At 42.6% G+C, this 15,938-nt stretch overlaps 1 protein-coding gene across 1 annotated transcript in view; it reads right to left on the bottom strand.

The window, feature by feature from the left end:
* CHD9 (chromodomain helicase DNA binding protein 9) overlaps positions 1 to 15,938 on the bottom strand; it is a 167,748-nt gene that overhangs the window by 61,888 nt on the left and 89,922 nt on the right. The window contains exons 3-5 of the mRNA XM_018559651.1: positions 14,247 to 14,253; positions 11,276 to 11,288; positions 2,894 to 3,234 (exon numbers count right to left, since the gene is read on the bottom strand). Coding sequence (XP_018415153.1) covers positions 2,894 to 3,234; positions 11,276 to 11,288; positions 14,247 to 14,253 — 361 coding nt within the window. The remainder of the gene's footprint in view (positions 1 to 2,893; positions 3,235 to 11,275; positions 11,289 to 14,246; positions 14,254 to 15,938) is intronic.

The following is a 15,938-nucleotide window of genomic DNA, read 5'->3' on the forward strand; positions in this document are numbered from 1 at the left end:
AGGATTGGGGGGAATCGGGCGGTGGCATTTTGATATACAAGATGTTGTTTGCCTCTATTGCTAAAAAAACACAACTCCTTGCCCATTTTTCTAACATTTTTTTTTTATTATTTGTGCATGTTCATTACAGATGCAGTATATACTCAATATATACTCGGCAGGTATATTCTCAGCATATGTAAAGGTGACTATACAACAGTAGAATTTCTTTTTTTTTTCATAACTCCCAAAAATTTGTTTTCAGAACGTTCATTCAACTTTCTAAAGAACTTTTTCACACCATAAGCAGTGAATTTTTCTGCAACTGAACGGTGCACTGTGAAAGAAGCAGCAAGTTTGATATGCCAAAACTCCACCTGCTAGATCTTAGGCTCCATTCACACATTAGCGTTTTTTCCGCGCATATCCATATGTGTGGAATATATGATAAATGTCCCTAGCACACCTATGTTTTGTGTCAATAATCCATCTTCTTTATTGATCCAGACTGCCACAAAACAACGGGCCCCCTTCATCAGGTTTTAGTAGGACACATATGACTCCATATGTGTGGAAACACGCAAAACACAAAAAGCAATTCAGTGTTATGGAGCTCAGTCACACCTGCGCATTCGTACGCACAAAAACTTGAAATGCAGCAAAAAAGTACATGAACGATTTTAGCACGTTATGTCCCTAAAAGCCTGGTTGTAGCTGCAAACGTGTGGAAAAACGAATTTCTATTCAAATCCACGCGCTAAAAAAACGTGCTGAATTAAAAATGCTATGTGTGAATAGAGCCTTGAGCACCAAACTAGCCCATCCACTAAAACGGCGGGCAACTGTAAATGAGCCCTAATAATTAATGGGGTCAGGGCTCTTGACCATAGAGACGAAAAAAAAAAAAAAGAGAAAAAGAGAAGGATGGAACAAAATGAAAACCAAAAACCTATTACTAACAATTAACTCATGTTCCCACATAAGGCCCCACTGAGAAAAATACTATATACAGAAAATCCTAGGGTGGGACCCACAACTCAACACAACTTTTTTGGCTGTTTGGATGAATCAGTTTAGGGCTTGTTCACACCAAATACCGTGCATTCCGGAGTGGTTAGCTCTGAGAGAGATCTGATGAGATTAGGGGTCCTCGGCATTAAAGGAGAACTATGAGGTGAGTGCTTTTCACTCACCTCATAGTTCTAGCCGACCTGTGACAATGAAACTGTCACAGGTCGGCTCAGTAGATTCGGAGGTGAGCGAACACATACCGGGATCGCTCACCTCTCGATCCTGTCACGGCTCTCTGCTGTGACAGGGGAGGGGCTGGATTCCCCTCTCCCTGCTCCGATCTGCCAGCGCTGACTGGCGGAACGGACGAGGGAGGGGGCAGGTACAGCTGGCTCTGCCTCTAGATAGGCAGAGCCAGCTGTCACTCACGCAGCTGGGCGGATCCCGTCATCTAAGTCATGATCCGCTCCGGCGTCTCAGTATACCGCGAGCTGCAGCTCGAGGTATACTGAGCTTAGGGTAACGGGAGGACGCTAGTTTGTGTCCTCCCGTTAACCTAAGGAGAACTATGGGGAAAAACACTGACCCCATAGTTCTCCTTTAACTGGGATCTCATCAGAAGTACAGAAGTCATAGGAAAGGTTATTTTATTAAAGTGTATGTATAGCTAAAAAACATTTTCTATTTTTGGATGGATTAGAACACCTGCCAGCTTTTTATCGCTATCCAGGTATCCACTTAAGAAATGAAACCCGACTTCCTGTCCTGCTGAAAACAACATCCCCAGACAGGAAGTGAGAGAACATCTGCAACAGGGACATAGACAGAAAAAAAATCTTGCCTTTGTATTTAGCTGTTTTTATCATTCTTACACATAACAGCTGCCAAGAATCTTTCTCTCCTTCATTTTGAATATTACACCCACCCTCAATCTGTCTCACTGTGTAAAGGACTAAAAATATGTCATCAGACAACAGCCACAATAATTTTTGGTTGAACTGGCTGTCAATTTTCCATTTATGTATGTCCTGTGAGCTGGTTAGCCCCCAGATGTCAGTGGGAGCAAACAATGAAGCAGGTTGGCTTACTTTTCCCATTCACTTATGCTCCTCCTGATTAGGTATAAGCTAGGGCTCTGTCCGAACTGGAGTTCATCCAAACCCAGAAGAAAGCTGGCAGTGCCAGCCCAATCAGCTTCTCTCCGGCCCACAGTGCCACACAAAGGGATAGGATAATGGACACATCATTCACTTTATATGGCCATATGTTCATATTTGGTCAATTACATTGTCCTAATTTGTCCATATAAAGCTCATTAATATCCCCAGCTTCCCACCCCCTTATGTGCAGCTGCAGGGCAGGCAATGCCCTGGCAGCAGCTGATTGGGCCTGCACTGACAGCTTCCTTTCCGAGATCAGATTAACTCAAGTTTTGACTGAACCCATGCTCATCGCTACTCCCGATAATCTAAAATTGGCTTCCAGCTCGATGTTCCACCTCCTCCCCATTCCACTTAAAAAATCTCATGACCTAGACCAAGTTGACAAGTAAAAAAAAAAACCTTGCCTTTATTTGTGTATTTAATCTGTGTATTTAGTGGTTAGCTGGAGTTCAGCTTGAAATGGCGTGCAACACTTTTATACAATCTTAAATCTGGTGAACATGGATTTCTGATGTATCCAAAATCCCAAAGGGTACAGTCTAAGGAAAGGTAGGACCACAAGTAAGCCAGCAGCCCATCCACCATGCACTGAACTGTACCCTTTTGGTGGATTCCATATTACATTAAGGCTTAAGTGACAGGAAAACCCAAATTTGATGCTTTACAACTGAATGCAAGATGATGATCCACAAAACAATGCCAATGGCTCAACAGATATTGAAGCTAAAAGGGACTCCTACCCAATCTTCTTCTTTTCTTTCAGTTTGGAGGTCAGACCAGCTTTGGTTTTCTTGCTTTCTTTATCCTTAGGTTTGGACTTTGCTTTCCGTCCACGTTTCTCCTCCTTGCCCTCTGAAGAGGACATGCTGGGGAAGTTGTCAGGGCTCATGACCCGGGGAATGTTCCTCTCACCCCTCTCCTTGGCTTTGGCGATTGCTTCAGATATAATACGATTGGCCTTCTCCTGCTTGCTTTCTGAATCACCCTTTTTTTTAGTGCGCCTCTCGGACGCCGATCTCACCTTGGAATTTGGCAGTTTGTGGTAGGCCCGGGAACCATCAAGCTTTTTAGAGGAGGGAGGCTGGAAAAAGAAAAAAAAGTTAACATGTTAGCAACTGATCTCATGTAACCAGTTCAACATGTGTCTTGAGACAGAAACCACCTACAGTTTCACAAAATGCCCATTTATTTTACAACACCAGACAGCTCACATTTTCACTTAAGTCCATCCAAAACGTCATTCTTCAGTTTTGTATAGAGTGGGACATGATTAGAACTTCTATCCAGGGCCCTGTTAGTGAGGAGAATCCATCTTACTGACAAAAGTTTTACCAGAGGGAAAATCTGCAACAAGGGTGCAGACAGCAAAACTTCATCGGACACACACTTAAGACCTGGTTCACACCTAGGTATTTTATTGTGCGGATTTAGCCGTACGATAACGTACAAAAAACAAAAACTCATACAAGTCAATGGCGACAGTTCACACCTAAGCGTTGGGTCATGCATGCGTTATTGCGTGTCGCGCAAACAGTTGCAGGAGATATTTTCAGGAGGATGTTGCGGTTTAGGTCCCATAGACATCTCTATGCATTGAGAACCGTGCGGTTTTCGCTCGGTTTTTAAACAGCAAAATTAGGCAAAGAAAGCTCAACAACCACAAATCGTCTAGGTGTGAACCAGGCCTTAGAGAAAAAAAAATCAAGGCCTACATTGCCAACACATTTACATACTGGCTCCACACAGGTCCTTGTGTATAGCATGTGTGAGCTGTTACACACCCAACATTTCACAGAGTGGTATACTTAGGTCAGCAAAAAATCCATTCACATGAAGCAACTTCTTTTAACATGCACATAAGCCTCCCCCATCAAAAACGCATATTGGGCAAGCCCGCAAATTGTATCTGTCTGTTGGCGGCCAGTTCATACATGTGAACCTCTGTATTTAGTTATGGCACTTGCTACTCTACTGGGCAAGTGCAAGAAACTGTATCCGCCTGTAGAAGGCCAGTTCATACATGTAAACTTTTGTTGTTACATATGGCATCCCCTACTCTACTGGACAAGTGCAGGAAATTGTATCTGCCTGTAGTCGGCCAGTTCATACATTTATTTACTTATGACATCTGCTACTCTATTTTATCATTACTTCAAAAGCATTACCCAGAAGTGTACAGCATGGCAGCCGTTCCATGTGGGAATGTCTTGTTTTGGACTACATTATGCAGTCTATGAGGCCACTATTAAATACATGTTGCAGAGATAGTGGCCAACCTTTCTTATACAAATAGAATCATCCTCGAAAAGCAGCCTTGGGTAAAGCTAGCCACACATCTGAACTAGAACAAAATAAAGTAACTTGATTCCGCCATCTACATTAAATGTAGATGGAAGAAACTCCCCTGCCGACATCTGCAGCTTCCAGAATACCTGAATAGTGACTGCATCCAATTGGCTACAGTTGCTGTTCAATCGACAATTTTCCACACGCTTCAAACCAAAGTTTCTCGAGCCTGATGGTGTCGGCTGAGCCACCCATGAACTGAATTTCATTGCATCTTTAAATTTTATTAGTTTGAATAGGAAAGCGATCTAACTTCTGTTGGGTTTTTAATACGGTCTGTGATCGGAAGGATGATTCTACCTAATCGGGGGCACAGAGATACAATTGGAAGTGCGAGCAATTCTATCTAAAGTAAGAGAAAATTCCATCTTTGGACACTTGTCAGGGCCTGTGCAGACCTGAGCGATCCAGGATGCGCGTCTCGGGATTGAGCGGTCGTGCACGATGGCAGACAGCAATTGCTGCACGGCCCCATTAATTTCAATGGGGTACATCCGCGCGGCAAAATCGCAGAAAAAAGTTAAATGTACCTTTTTTTGCGATACACGATGCACATCTGGAAACTGCGCAATTGGAAAACAATGGCGCCCACAGCGCGATCAACGGTGATGGCCGACTCCGTGACTGCTCGGTAATCCCCACGGTACTGTGCACGATTGCAGATCGCCCAGGTGTGCACAGGCCCCCAATGAAACAAGCTTCCAAATTGAAAGGTATCCCCTCTACGTCTATCCACATGACAACTGTAATCATTTCAAAGCATCATTTACTTCCTATCTTTGTGACAATAGTTTTCAAGCCAAAAACATGAGAATGAATCTCCTGAGCTGACAGATAGCAATAAAAGTCTGATAAAAGGTTCTAACCCTTCTGCAATCAGCTAACAAAATGGCCGGGCCTTTACTTTAAATAACTTAAACAGCAGAGAATAGTACATGTTATATTAAATTGTGTAATGCTCTGCAGATCTGGCATAACAGCTCAAACCTTTATCAGAATTTATCATATAATCTAGTGGGAGGAAAACTGGGTGAATTAAAGATGGAGAGAGATGTGGGTGTTCTGGTAGATCATAGAATTAATAACAGCGTGTAATGAAAATATGAAGCTTCCAGAGCGAGGAAGGATACATTCTTATATTAAAAGAGGTATAGACTCCAGACAGAGAGAGATATGATCTTACCCTGTACAGTGCATTAGTAAGACCTCATTCTGAATATGCAATAAAGGCTAAGCACCAGTTTAAAAAAGGCATGTTGTGGAACTGGAGAAAGTGTAGAGAAAGGAGACTATTGGGGTTATTCACAAAAGGGTGAAGAGTTTGGAGACGTCAGGAGAAGTGAACAATCTAGGACAACATAGCTGAACTGGAAAGTGAGCTGAATTGGGGAACTTTTCCAAATCAGCTATGTTGTCCTAGACCTACATTTTTCACTTCTCCTGCCTTCTCCAAACTCTTCACCCCTTTGTGAATAACCCTGCAAATGACTAAAGGGCATGGGGGAGCTCAGCTAGGAGGAAAGATGAACTGATTTGAATGTATTCTCCCTTGAAAAGAGTCGATTAAAGGAGGGTAGGATCACCTCGTATAAATACACAAATGGTGCATTTAGTAAACTTGGTGCAAAGTTTTCACTTTAAGGTCATCACAAAAGATAAGTGGCACCTTGAGGAAAAGACGTAGAATATCTGCATACAGAAAGGGTCCTTTACAGTATGAGCTGTAAAAAAACAGGAGCTAGTTCAAGCCAAACCTAGCAGGTAGCTTAAAAAAGCTAAATACACAAAATGGGTTTCAATATTTATTTTTAATAAATAATAAATATCCACGTTGAATGTAGGTCCAAGCAGTATCCAATTGCCTTGGGGATCAGATGGGGTTTCTTCCTAGTTACATCAAATTCAACAGTGCTTTAAAAGGAGAACTATGAGGTGAGTGAAAATCACTCAGCCTCATAGTTTGCGCCGACATGTGACAATGAAACTGTCACAGGTCGGCTAAATAGATCGGGAAGTGAGAGAACACATAGCGGCGCTCGCTCACTCACTTCTCGATCATGTGCCTGCAGAGAGCCGTGACTGTCACTCACGTCTCCCTGCAGGGATTCCACCCCTCCCCTGTCCGATCTTCCAGCGCTGACTGGCGAAACGGACAAGGGAAGGGGGCGGGTAGAGCTGGCTCTGCCTCTAGAATTCATCCACACACAGCCACCTCCTCATGTATCACTTGCCCCTCCCTTTTAGATTGTAAGCCCTCATGGACAGGACCCTCCTTACCACCTTGTCTTGAATTGTGATTGTAATGTCTTCCTTATATTGTGAAGCGCTGCACAAACTGTTGGCGCTATGTAAATCCTGAATAATCATAATAATAGATAGGCAGAGCCAGCTGTCACTCACGCAGCTGGGTGGATCCAGACAGTATTGTCGGGATCCATCACGGCTGCGGCGTCTCAGTATACGGTGAGCTTAGCTCGCGGTATACTGAGCTTTGGGTGACGGGAGGAAGCTAGTTTGTGCCCTCCCGTTACCCTTAAGGGAACTATGGGGAGAAGCACTGACCCCATCGTTTTCCTTTGATAAGGGTCTTTTCCTTCCCCTGCATCACAAAACATTGTTCCTAATTAGATCAAATTGGACAGAGATTTAAAGGGGTATTTTTCTTCCTCTGAATCAACTGCAGGTTTAGGGTTCTAAGGATGCAAGATGCTTTTATTTTTAGGTGTGTCTTGGTTTTGTAGTTTATTATGTTCTGTTTTTCAACCTAATTAGTGATGAACTTGGGCTTGTTGTGAAACGAATTCACCCAAATCCCCTGAAAACTGTGACCCACCCCTCTCAACTCAACCCAATCAGTGGCGGCGGTTGCGACAGAGGTGGTATTCCCTACTCCTTTGTGATGTAAAGCTGCAGGGTGGGGGAACACTCCTGCTGCAAACTGACTGGGCCAGAAATGAGGGGTGCCGACAGAGGTGAAAAAGGCCCTCACTGTCACAGGTGGCATATCTGTGACCAGTCCCAGGCTGGCTATTATGTGCAATATAGGCACCTTTCCTTTGCAGATTTTACAAAGGAAGCTCAATGGGCCTCATTACTAAATGTACCTTACAGAACTGGCACCCACAGCAATTATACTTCTTCCTGTTATTTTCTACTCTCCTAGAAACATTAAAGCAATAAATTGGTCAATGAAGCAGATCTTACAGATATTTCCAATTATAAGGCTCAATATTCGTAGCAAGTCTCCCAGCCTCTGCTCTGGTTCAGGCTGTGCTCCACGCTTGTTTTAGTAATCAAGTATAGAACCAAGTTACAATTCTTTTCCTTTTACTAACCCCAGTTTGTGCAATGACTGAACCGCCAGGCCCTAATGCTCAGCCTTACAGATTTACCAGTCACCTGCTCCTACCATAGCAACGGGTAACATAAGTTATAAAAAATTCAATTGAGAGATAGAAATACAGTGCTGGTCCTTGAGGGCATTCAAATGCTATTACTCTAATGCTGGACTGTTAACTAGAATTGGTAAGTCAGCAATACTTACAGTCAGGCACCAGGGGAGTTAATCACCTCAGCCATTTTTAATTAGGCTCCTAAAGGTTCTGTAATTGTGCATTTAAACACAGGCACATATTTAATGCCACCTCTGAGGGTTTAGTCTACCTTCCAAGAATTCTACCTACATAGTTAGATTTTATTGTCACTTCCCTTAGCTTGGACAATCTCTTCAGTTCGGGTTTAAGCCTTCCTCTGCATTCCCCATCTATCGTGCTACCTCACAGGAGGGAGGGAGAAAGCTACTATAGAAACATGGCAAGGCTGTGACTATTAAAACCATGAATCCCCCATTTTATTTCACAGTCTACCTTCTCTCCTTTTCACAGCAATTCTGCTACCTGGTGGAAGAATTCAATCCTATTAAAACCATTCATTCTGGACTTAAATTCAACGGGCTGCAATGTACATATCTTTTCCAGGTCTTGCACATGGAATAGTGTTTGGTTATGTATACGCGTATTGGGACTGGGACCAACACCGGATACACAAGCCATCCATCTTTTGGCAGCATATGTAACCAATACATTGGGGAATTTATGTCTGATAATCATTTTCATCTTATTTATGTATATATGTCAAATAAATTAGGTTTTAGATTTGACTTATGCAATGACTATGACTTCTCATTAAACCCCAAACTTCTCTTGGGTTCTATGTACTTTTTAAGGGGAGAGGTGTCCTCAGATTGTGCATATCGAGGCAATCTATGATTTTGTCAATTTATGTATACACGTATGTTTATCGTTGTGATTTTTGCTTCATGCTGCATCGTTAGTGCCACTATAGAGAGAAATTGTCCTAATTAAAAAGGTACCTGTAAAAGACCACAGGTCAGAGAAGAGTTCTTGATGGCTACATTTTCCAGCTACACCTTATAGCTGTACCTGTTAATGCTTCCATTACATATTCTACAGAGTCTCTTTTCACTCTACCCCCTGGAACGTTTATGGATATTCCCCCTTTTTACAAACATTCCTGTTCTTTTGAAAGATCAATCATGCCATCTAATCAAAGACACTCTCCAAAAGCACTGGCATTTCTTGCCCCAGTTTTAGAATGCCACTTTCCCTTTAGTGACCACTAATTAGTATGGAAAGAACTAAAAACTAAGCTCCCACCCCACTACCCCATTTAAATGCCCATTTTATTTACCAAAAGCTACAGACATGCGATCATCTTCTCGTTTCCTTTTGGCAGGGTGCTTCTTTGGATGTCCACATCACAGCCTGTGTGACGTGAACACCTCCTATTGGCTGTCCAGCGGCAGGGTCCTTTCAGGATCCAGAAAAGAATGGGCGTTATAAGGGTATGGTAGGGGACCAGCCAGCAAGGGGCTAAGCTGCAGCGATGGAAAAAATGTTAAGTGTATGGGAGCCTACTATTGTTACGGCTCCCATCTCCATCGCTTTTGGGGTACCGATCTCTACCCGTTTTTTTCCCTAGATTTTGGGTACCGCCCGATCTGGTCTGGCTGGATGCACATGCTATACCTGTATAATTGGTAGGCGATACTTTCACCTGGTCATTCATTTTCATGCAACTGATTGACTTTTAAATTTAAATATACTTATTGACCTCTCTGATTACCTAGATTTCCTCCATCTACTGGAGGAAGCGCTGGCAAGCGTGAAACGCGTTGCGCTTTCACATGACTCCTCCATTTCAATAGCAAGGGCTGGTTTGATCTACAAATTTGAGAACCTTCTTGATTTAATTTCTATGTATTGTTTGTTGTCTCCTTTTGGTAACTGTTGTTACGACCCAGGTTCACTACCTCTGCTTCTAGGGACATGTGCAATATTGATTATCATAACTATGTATCACTTGCTTTGATGTTAAATGGAGTCGAGTGATGTCAAAGGAGGTATCATGTTGGAGGTTTGATTTTAGCTAACAGTATATGAATTTTTTAAATTGGAAAACAAATAAAAAGAATTTTATACAAGGTGGATGTTTGGATTTGTCAATTGGTGCCTAAAAACCCCCATCTATGCTATTTGTTTTGTATTAATTTCTCAGGGGGTGGTGCCTATTACTCAGGTCTCGGTCACGACTTTGTTTCTAGCTTTATACTGCAAACTTTCTGCATATGCAGATCTATTCCCATTTGTTACACTACCTATCACGCAGTACTAAACATGCACTACTAATACAACTATCCATATCAAACATAAATCTGCTGCATATAAATAGCTTTCAGAATTATAATCCCCCCTGTGTAGTGTATAAAATATCACAGAAAAAGCAATTCATTAAAATGTAACCATTGAAAACCAAGCAGGAGTGCAGAATGCTGCAGTAAGTTCTTTCCAATCAGCCAAGCTTCTCAGAAGCGCAACGAGCCTGTTCTTTGTCAGTAAATATGCTATTCATACTCCGTATATACTGGCATTGATCTCGTCAGACAGGCTTAAAGTAGAATTCGACTCACTAGTCATGTCAGCTGGTCTAATATTGTTGCTCTGTTATACAGTAAACTGCCCCTTATCTGGCAAGGCCAAGGGAATTGGTAGATTCCAGATAAATGTCGTTTCTGGTTGCTTGAGAGTTGCTATTAAAAACAGATCTAACTAATGCCATACCCCATACTATACCATACCATCACATAAACTATGTATTGACTTCATATTAATATTGAAATGCAGTAATCAAAAGCAAATTAAGACAAATAGGCACACAATAATTTCCAGGATAATACATGCCGCAGTTCAGCAAAACAGTGAGTACACAGGGGATTTTTTTTTGCTGGTTAGATGAGAGTTCTGGTTAGTTGAATACCGGGTAACAGAGTTTACTGTACCAATAAAAAGAAAATTAGGTTAAAAAAAAAAAAAAAAAATCATGACTTTTCTGGACTTGGGGGATCTGAAGCTCCCTCTGGAGGCCTACTGGAGAATCCTACCGCACTCCTTACTGGTATGTCCCTTGCGGTGAGTGCTGTGGTGATTGCAGATGGAGCAGTTTCAAATCCAAGTAGGAAAATATATCACCAGCACACCGTGGTCAAATCTTCAGAAAGTGATCATTTTATTGATACACACACATCTTGTCACATTGCAACGTTTCGGGGCCACACGGTCTCTTCCTTTGCAGTCATGCATGGTCATGCCTGAGGAAGGGACCCCGAAACGATGCAATGTGACAAGATGTATGTGTATCAATAAAATTATCACTTTCTGAAGATTTGACCACGGTGTGCTGGTGATATATTTTCCTACTTCCCTCTGGAGGCTTGTCACATAACCAATGCATTGCCCACATGGTGTCTGCCAAAAGGGCATGAGGACCATTCAGGCAAAGCCAGGAGGCCAGGTTACCAATACTAAAACACTAGTCACGTAACTGGCAGCTGGAGGTCAGAGTCATATTTTTCACAAGTTGAGTTAGCTGTATTTGTGGAATGGAGCAAAGACATGTGACCAAGTCTCCTTTAATATGTAATGCAGAGGACAGGTCTACTTCTGGTATGCCCTTATTCTCTATAGAAACCACTTCCCGTCCTCTGATCGTTCAGAAATGAATGGACGGGAGTCTTCTGAATGCGGGTGGGCCTCTTTAGACGTCCTTCGTGCTCGCGCACGAGCGGGAGACCGCCAGAATTTTAAACAGCCAGCAATGGCTGTTTACCTACAAGTAGTCCGGCATCTGTAAAGATGCCCGATCGCTCGTATGCTGCATGTCTCTGTGCGGAGGAAAATCAGTACACGATCTCCCTCCGCTCTCCTCCCTGGTCTCTGAATGCAGGAAGTGATGTTTATTACTTCACTTCCACATTTAGCTGTCACTCTCCAGTACAGAAGCCGACGAGAAGCTGGTGAAGCAGATCTGTGCTTCATCAGCCTCTCTGGGGGTCCCTGGGTCACATTAGGGGTCTTAGAGACCCCTGATGTCTCCATAAAGGGGACCTGTCACTGTAATTTGATATCACATAGGGGGATTCTTATTCCCCTACGTGATAAAGTGTAAAAAAAAAAATTGGTCACAAAATAAGTAAAATTTACACACAAAAAAACCCCCACAAAATTTTTTTGAAGTCCCCCACATAGATGCACGAAAATGCGTTAGGTGCGCCTACACGCAAAAACGCAGATTGCGCCCATTACACAGTACTGGTTACATATCACTGCGAACGTTGGGAGTGAGAGCAATAATTCTAGCGCCATCAATCACTGATAACACTAAACTTATGAGCGGTAAAATCTTTTCAAGCGTCACCTATGGCCAATTTTGGGTGTGGTCGTTTTTTGTGAATTTGCGGGCGCGCGCAATTTTAAGGCTTCACGTTTGATGTCTATTTACCCGACGTGACCCCGTCTTTCATATTTTACCAAAAATTTGGGCAATAATAAATGTTTCCTAACATAATAAAGGGAAAACCGTTTTAATAATTTTCTGAACTTTTTTTTGTTTTATAGTAAAAAATAAACCCCTCAGTGGTGATTAAATACCCCCCCCCCCCCAAAAAATAGCTCCATCTGCCCCCCTAAAAAATGGTATAAAATTAATTTCAGTACAGCGTTGTATGACGGAATAAATGTCAGTCAAAGTACCGCAGCACTAAATACTGAAAAATGGCCTGACAGGAAGGGGGTGTCAGCAAGTGGTTAAGGGGGGGATTTTATACCTTGATGTGAAAGTCTTATTTTACACTTTTGTTACTGCTGTGTCAGGTGAACTAAATATAACTAAGGCCCCATTCACACGTAGTGACATACCTTTTGCAGCGGCCGGGATAGCGCGACTTTCGGGGCGACGTTCCAGCGACGGTAGCGCGACCTTCTCCGTCGGGCTCCATTAGAAAAAAGCAAAATCCGCCGAAAAAAAGGTCCTGTAGAAGCGACTTGCGACCGCGAGACATGGAGCTAAGACAGCTCCATTGAATAACATTAGCCGGCGACTTCTCGCGATATCGCGCGGCAAAAATGCACGATATCGCGGCGGAAATCGCTACGTGTGAATGGGGCCTAAGGCTTGTACAATAAACCTTTACAGTTGTAGAAGGCAAATCTAAGGGAACCTGTTATATATACGGGCTGTTATAAAACACCGGGTAACTAGGGCTGCAACAACTAATCGATGATTGAAAAAGTTGTCAACTTTTTCAATCATCGATTAATCGTCTTCCGATTGGTTGGCTCTGTTCACGGCTCCACACACGCTGCGCGCCGCACCTCCTCCCCATCTCACGTTCGCCGCTGCCAGACCCGCCCCCATCCACGCTCCACACGCCGCATCTCCTCCCCGTCTCACGTTCACCGCCCACCCACATCCATAATCGGCAAAGGGACACGGGGAGAAGTAGTAAGGAGGAGCAGGTGTGGGGGGATGACAGCCGCCGATAGACAGGTCCGATCTCAGAAGCAAGTTGCTGGAAGACTGCTCAGGTAAGCCTGCACTTTCCCACATATGGTGCTCTATAATGTATTGCTGAGATTAGTATTCTTCTATAGCTGATAGTACATTGTGCTGTATATTATACATAGGAATACAAATGCAGCAATACATTACACACTTTATGTATATAGTGTACTATTGCTGGGATTTGTTGTACTCCTCTATAGCTGGTATTCTGCATTGCGCTGTATAGAGGACTACAAATCCCAGCAATAATGCATTACACAGCGCAATGCGGAATACCACCAGCTATAATGTACTATTGCTGGGATTTGTTGTATTCCTCTATAGCTGATGGTATTCTGCATTGTGCTGTATAATGTACTATTGCTGGGATTTGTAGTCCTCTATAGCCGGTGCCAATCTGCATTCATTGCTGTATAATTTTACACTTTTCATTCACTATATTGCACACCACACTTTTGTTTTCTTTTTTACTTCCACCGCTCCAAGCTTGCTCCTGTGATGGACTACACTCTCAATACAAACTAGTAGTCCATCACTGGAGCCATTTTTTAATATTTATTTGATTTTTTTTATCCGATTAAACGATTAATCGAACTTAATAATCGGCTAACTAATCGATTTTAAAAATGATCGTTAGCTGCAGCTCTGATAACCAATGCTTCTTAACAAGTACAGCTGGCACCCAACGTTTGAGGTTTTCTATAACAGTTGACAATGGAGCTGGCTTCTAAAAAAAATCCTGCTGGCTCCTGAATTGGACAGAATGGCTCCTGAATTCCATATTAATCTGTCCGCTCCTAGTGCATGCATGCAAACTAATACATTTACCACAGGTCTTTATAACCTCTTAAAGAGATAAAAGAACTCCTCCTGAAAACACATTTATCATCCTTTCTTCTCAGGCGGCCATTCTTTTTCTGGGATCTTCCAGGGTCTGCATCTACTTCTTGGACTAGATGCTGGCTGCTGCTTCTAGTTGCTGGCTGATAGAAGACACATTCATGAAACTCATGCTGTCTCCGTAATATTTTTTAAGTTGCCGTGTCTGTGTATACAAGTGGTCTCTTACAAATCAGCCCCTGCTGCTGTACATATCTTAGAAGCCAGAAAATTAAAACATCTTAGTGACTGGGGGAGGGAAGGCTGAGGAAATGTTTCCTCCGGCCTGCAACAGACCGATGACATCATTCTCCTGAAACGCTTTTTTTATCCTTAGAAGTCATACTGCTGGAAAGATCCCACAAGACAGGTATCAAATGCACCTAAAACCAAAAGGCCAAATATGACTTTTCTAAGCCATGTCTGTTGCTGCTAACAGAAGCACATGGTTGTTGGCTCCTAAAAAGTGGCTGATAGATCCTAGGCTGAAATTACTAGCTACTCATTTCTACATGTATTTGTCCATAATAACCCATAACAATATTTTTCAAAATGGCTATACGTAATCTACTCTATTGCTGTGGCTGGCACACTTTTATACTGGCACATTAGGCCAATCATAATTATTACTAGTTTATAAAGCAATTCTGCATTGTGCAGCTCTTTACAGAGTACATGGTATTGTTCCCAGTACTCCAGGCATCAATGGTAGCTCACAATGTAATCATCTAACAATTTCACAAATACTTTGGTGTGGCCTATTAAGCTGGAAGTTGCAAATAGGTAAAAGGACTGGACAAAACTGAACATGGAGAAAACAAAAGGCTTGCATACAGACTGCAGTTATACATGCAGAATATCTTCGCTGAATCCAGGTACATTTTCTATTCCAAGGATTGGTCCAATAAGGAATTTTTTTCCCTCCAACACATCCTCTGTATGCAAAAAATTATTTCCTAGTTGCAGACAACATTGGGTCCTGTTTGTGGCTCACCATTAGTCCATCCATATGGTAAGCTACCTCACTGATCAACACAGAACGTTGGGAAGGGTTTGGGTCAAGCACCAACTTTTCATAAGTACATTAATATTTGCATACTGGCGCCACTAACGCAATCCATGCACCAGCAGAATTTTGTTTTCGGAACATTTGTTCGATTTTCTACTAGTTATTGGGGTCAAACAGACAATTGTTTTCAACTATACTGATGAAATATTTTTTTTTTTTTTTTTTAAAAGGAGCAGGATAGAAGAATTTCCTCACACAAATGAAATTCTAACAGTGAATGTGGTTTTTGCTCAGCAAACTTCATTCCTATCCAAAGCTGAATGTCTAAATCAAACTAAATTTTGACTGACATGTCAAGTCTCTAAGGCAAGGGTCTCAAAGTACAAGCCCGCGAACCAGTACTATGTGGCCTGCAGCCATCTGACAAGTCAGGCACACAGTCGCAGACCACGAACCTGACTTGCAGGAGCAGCCACTTGGTCTGCATCTCTGTCGAATGCAGACCGCATAGCTGATCTGTCAGTGCCTGCACAAAGGATCTGACTCTTTCGGCCGCCGTTCTGACAGCCTTCAATGAACGCCGGCTGAAAGGATGGATTAGCAAGGTCTGCACCAGAGCATTTTTTTATGTC

This window comes from Nanorana parkeri, unplaced genomic scaffold (genome assembly GCF_000935625.1).
Source record: "Nanorana parkeri isolate BGI_ZX_2015 unplaced genomic scaffold, ASM93562v1 scaffold409, whole genome shotgun sequence".
NCBI lineage: Eukaryota > Metazoa > Chordata > Amphibia > Anura > Dicroglossidae > Nanorana > Nanorana parkeri.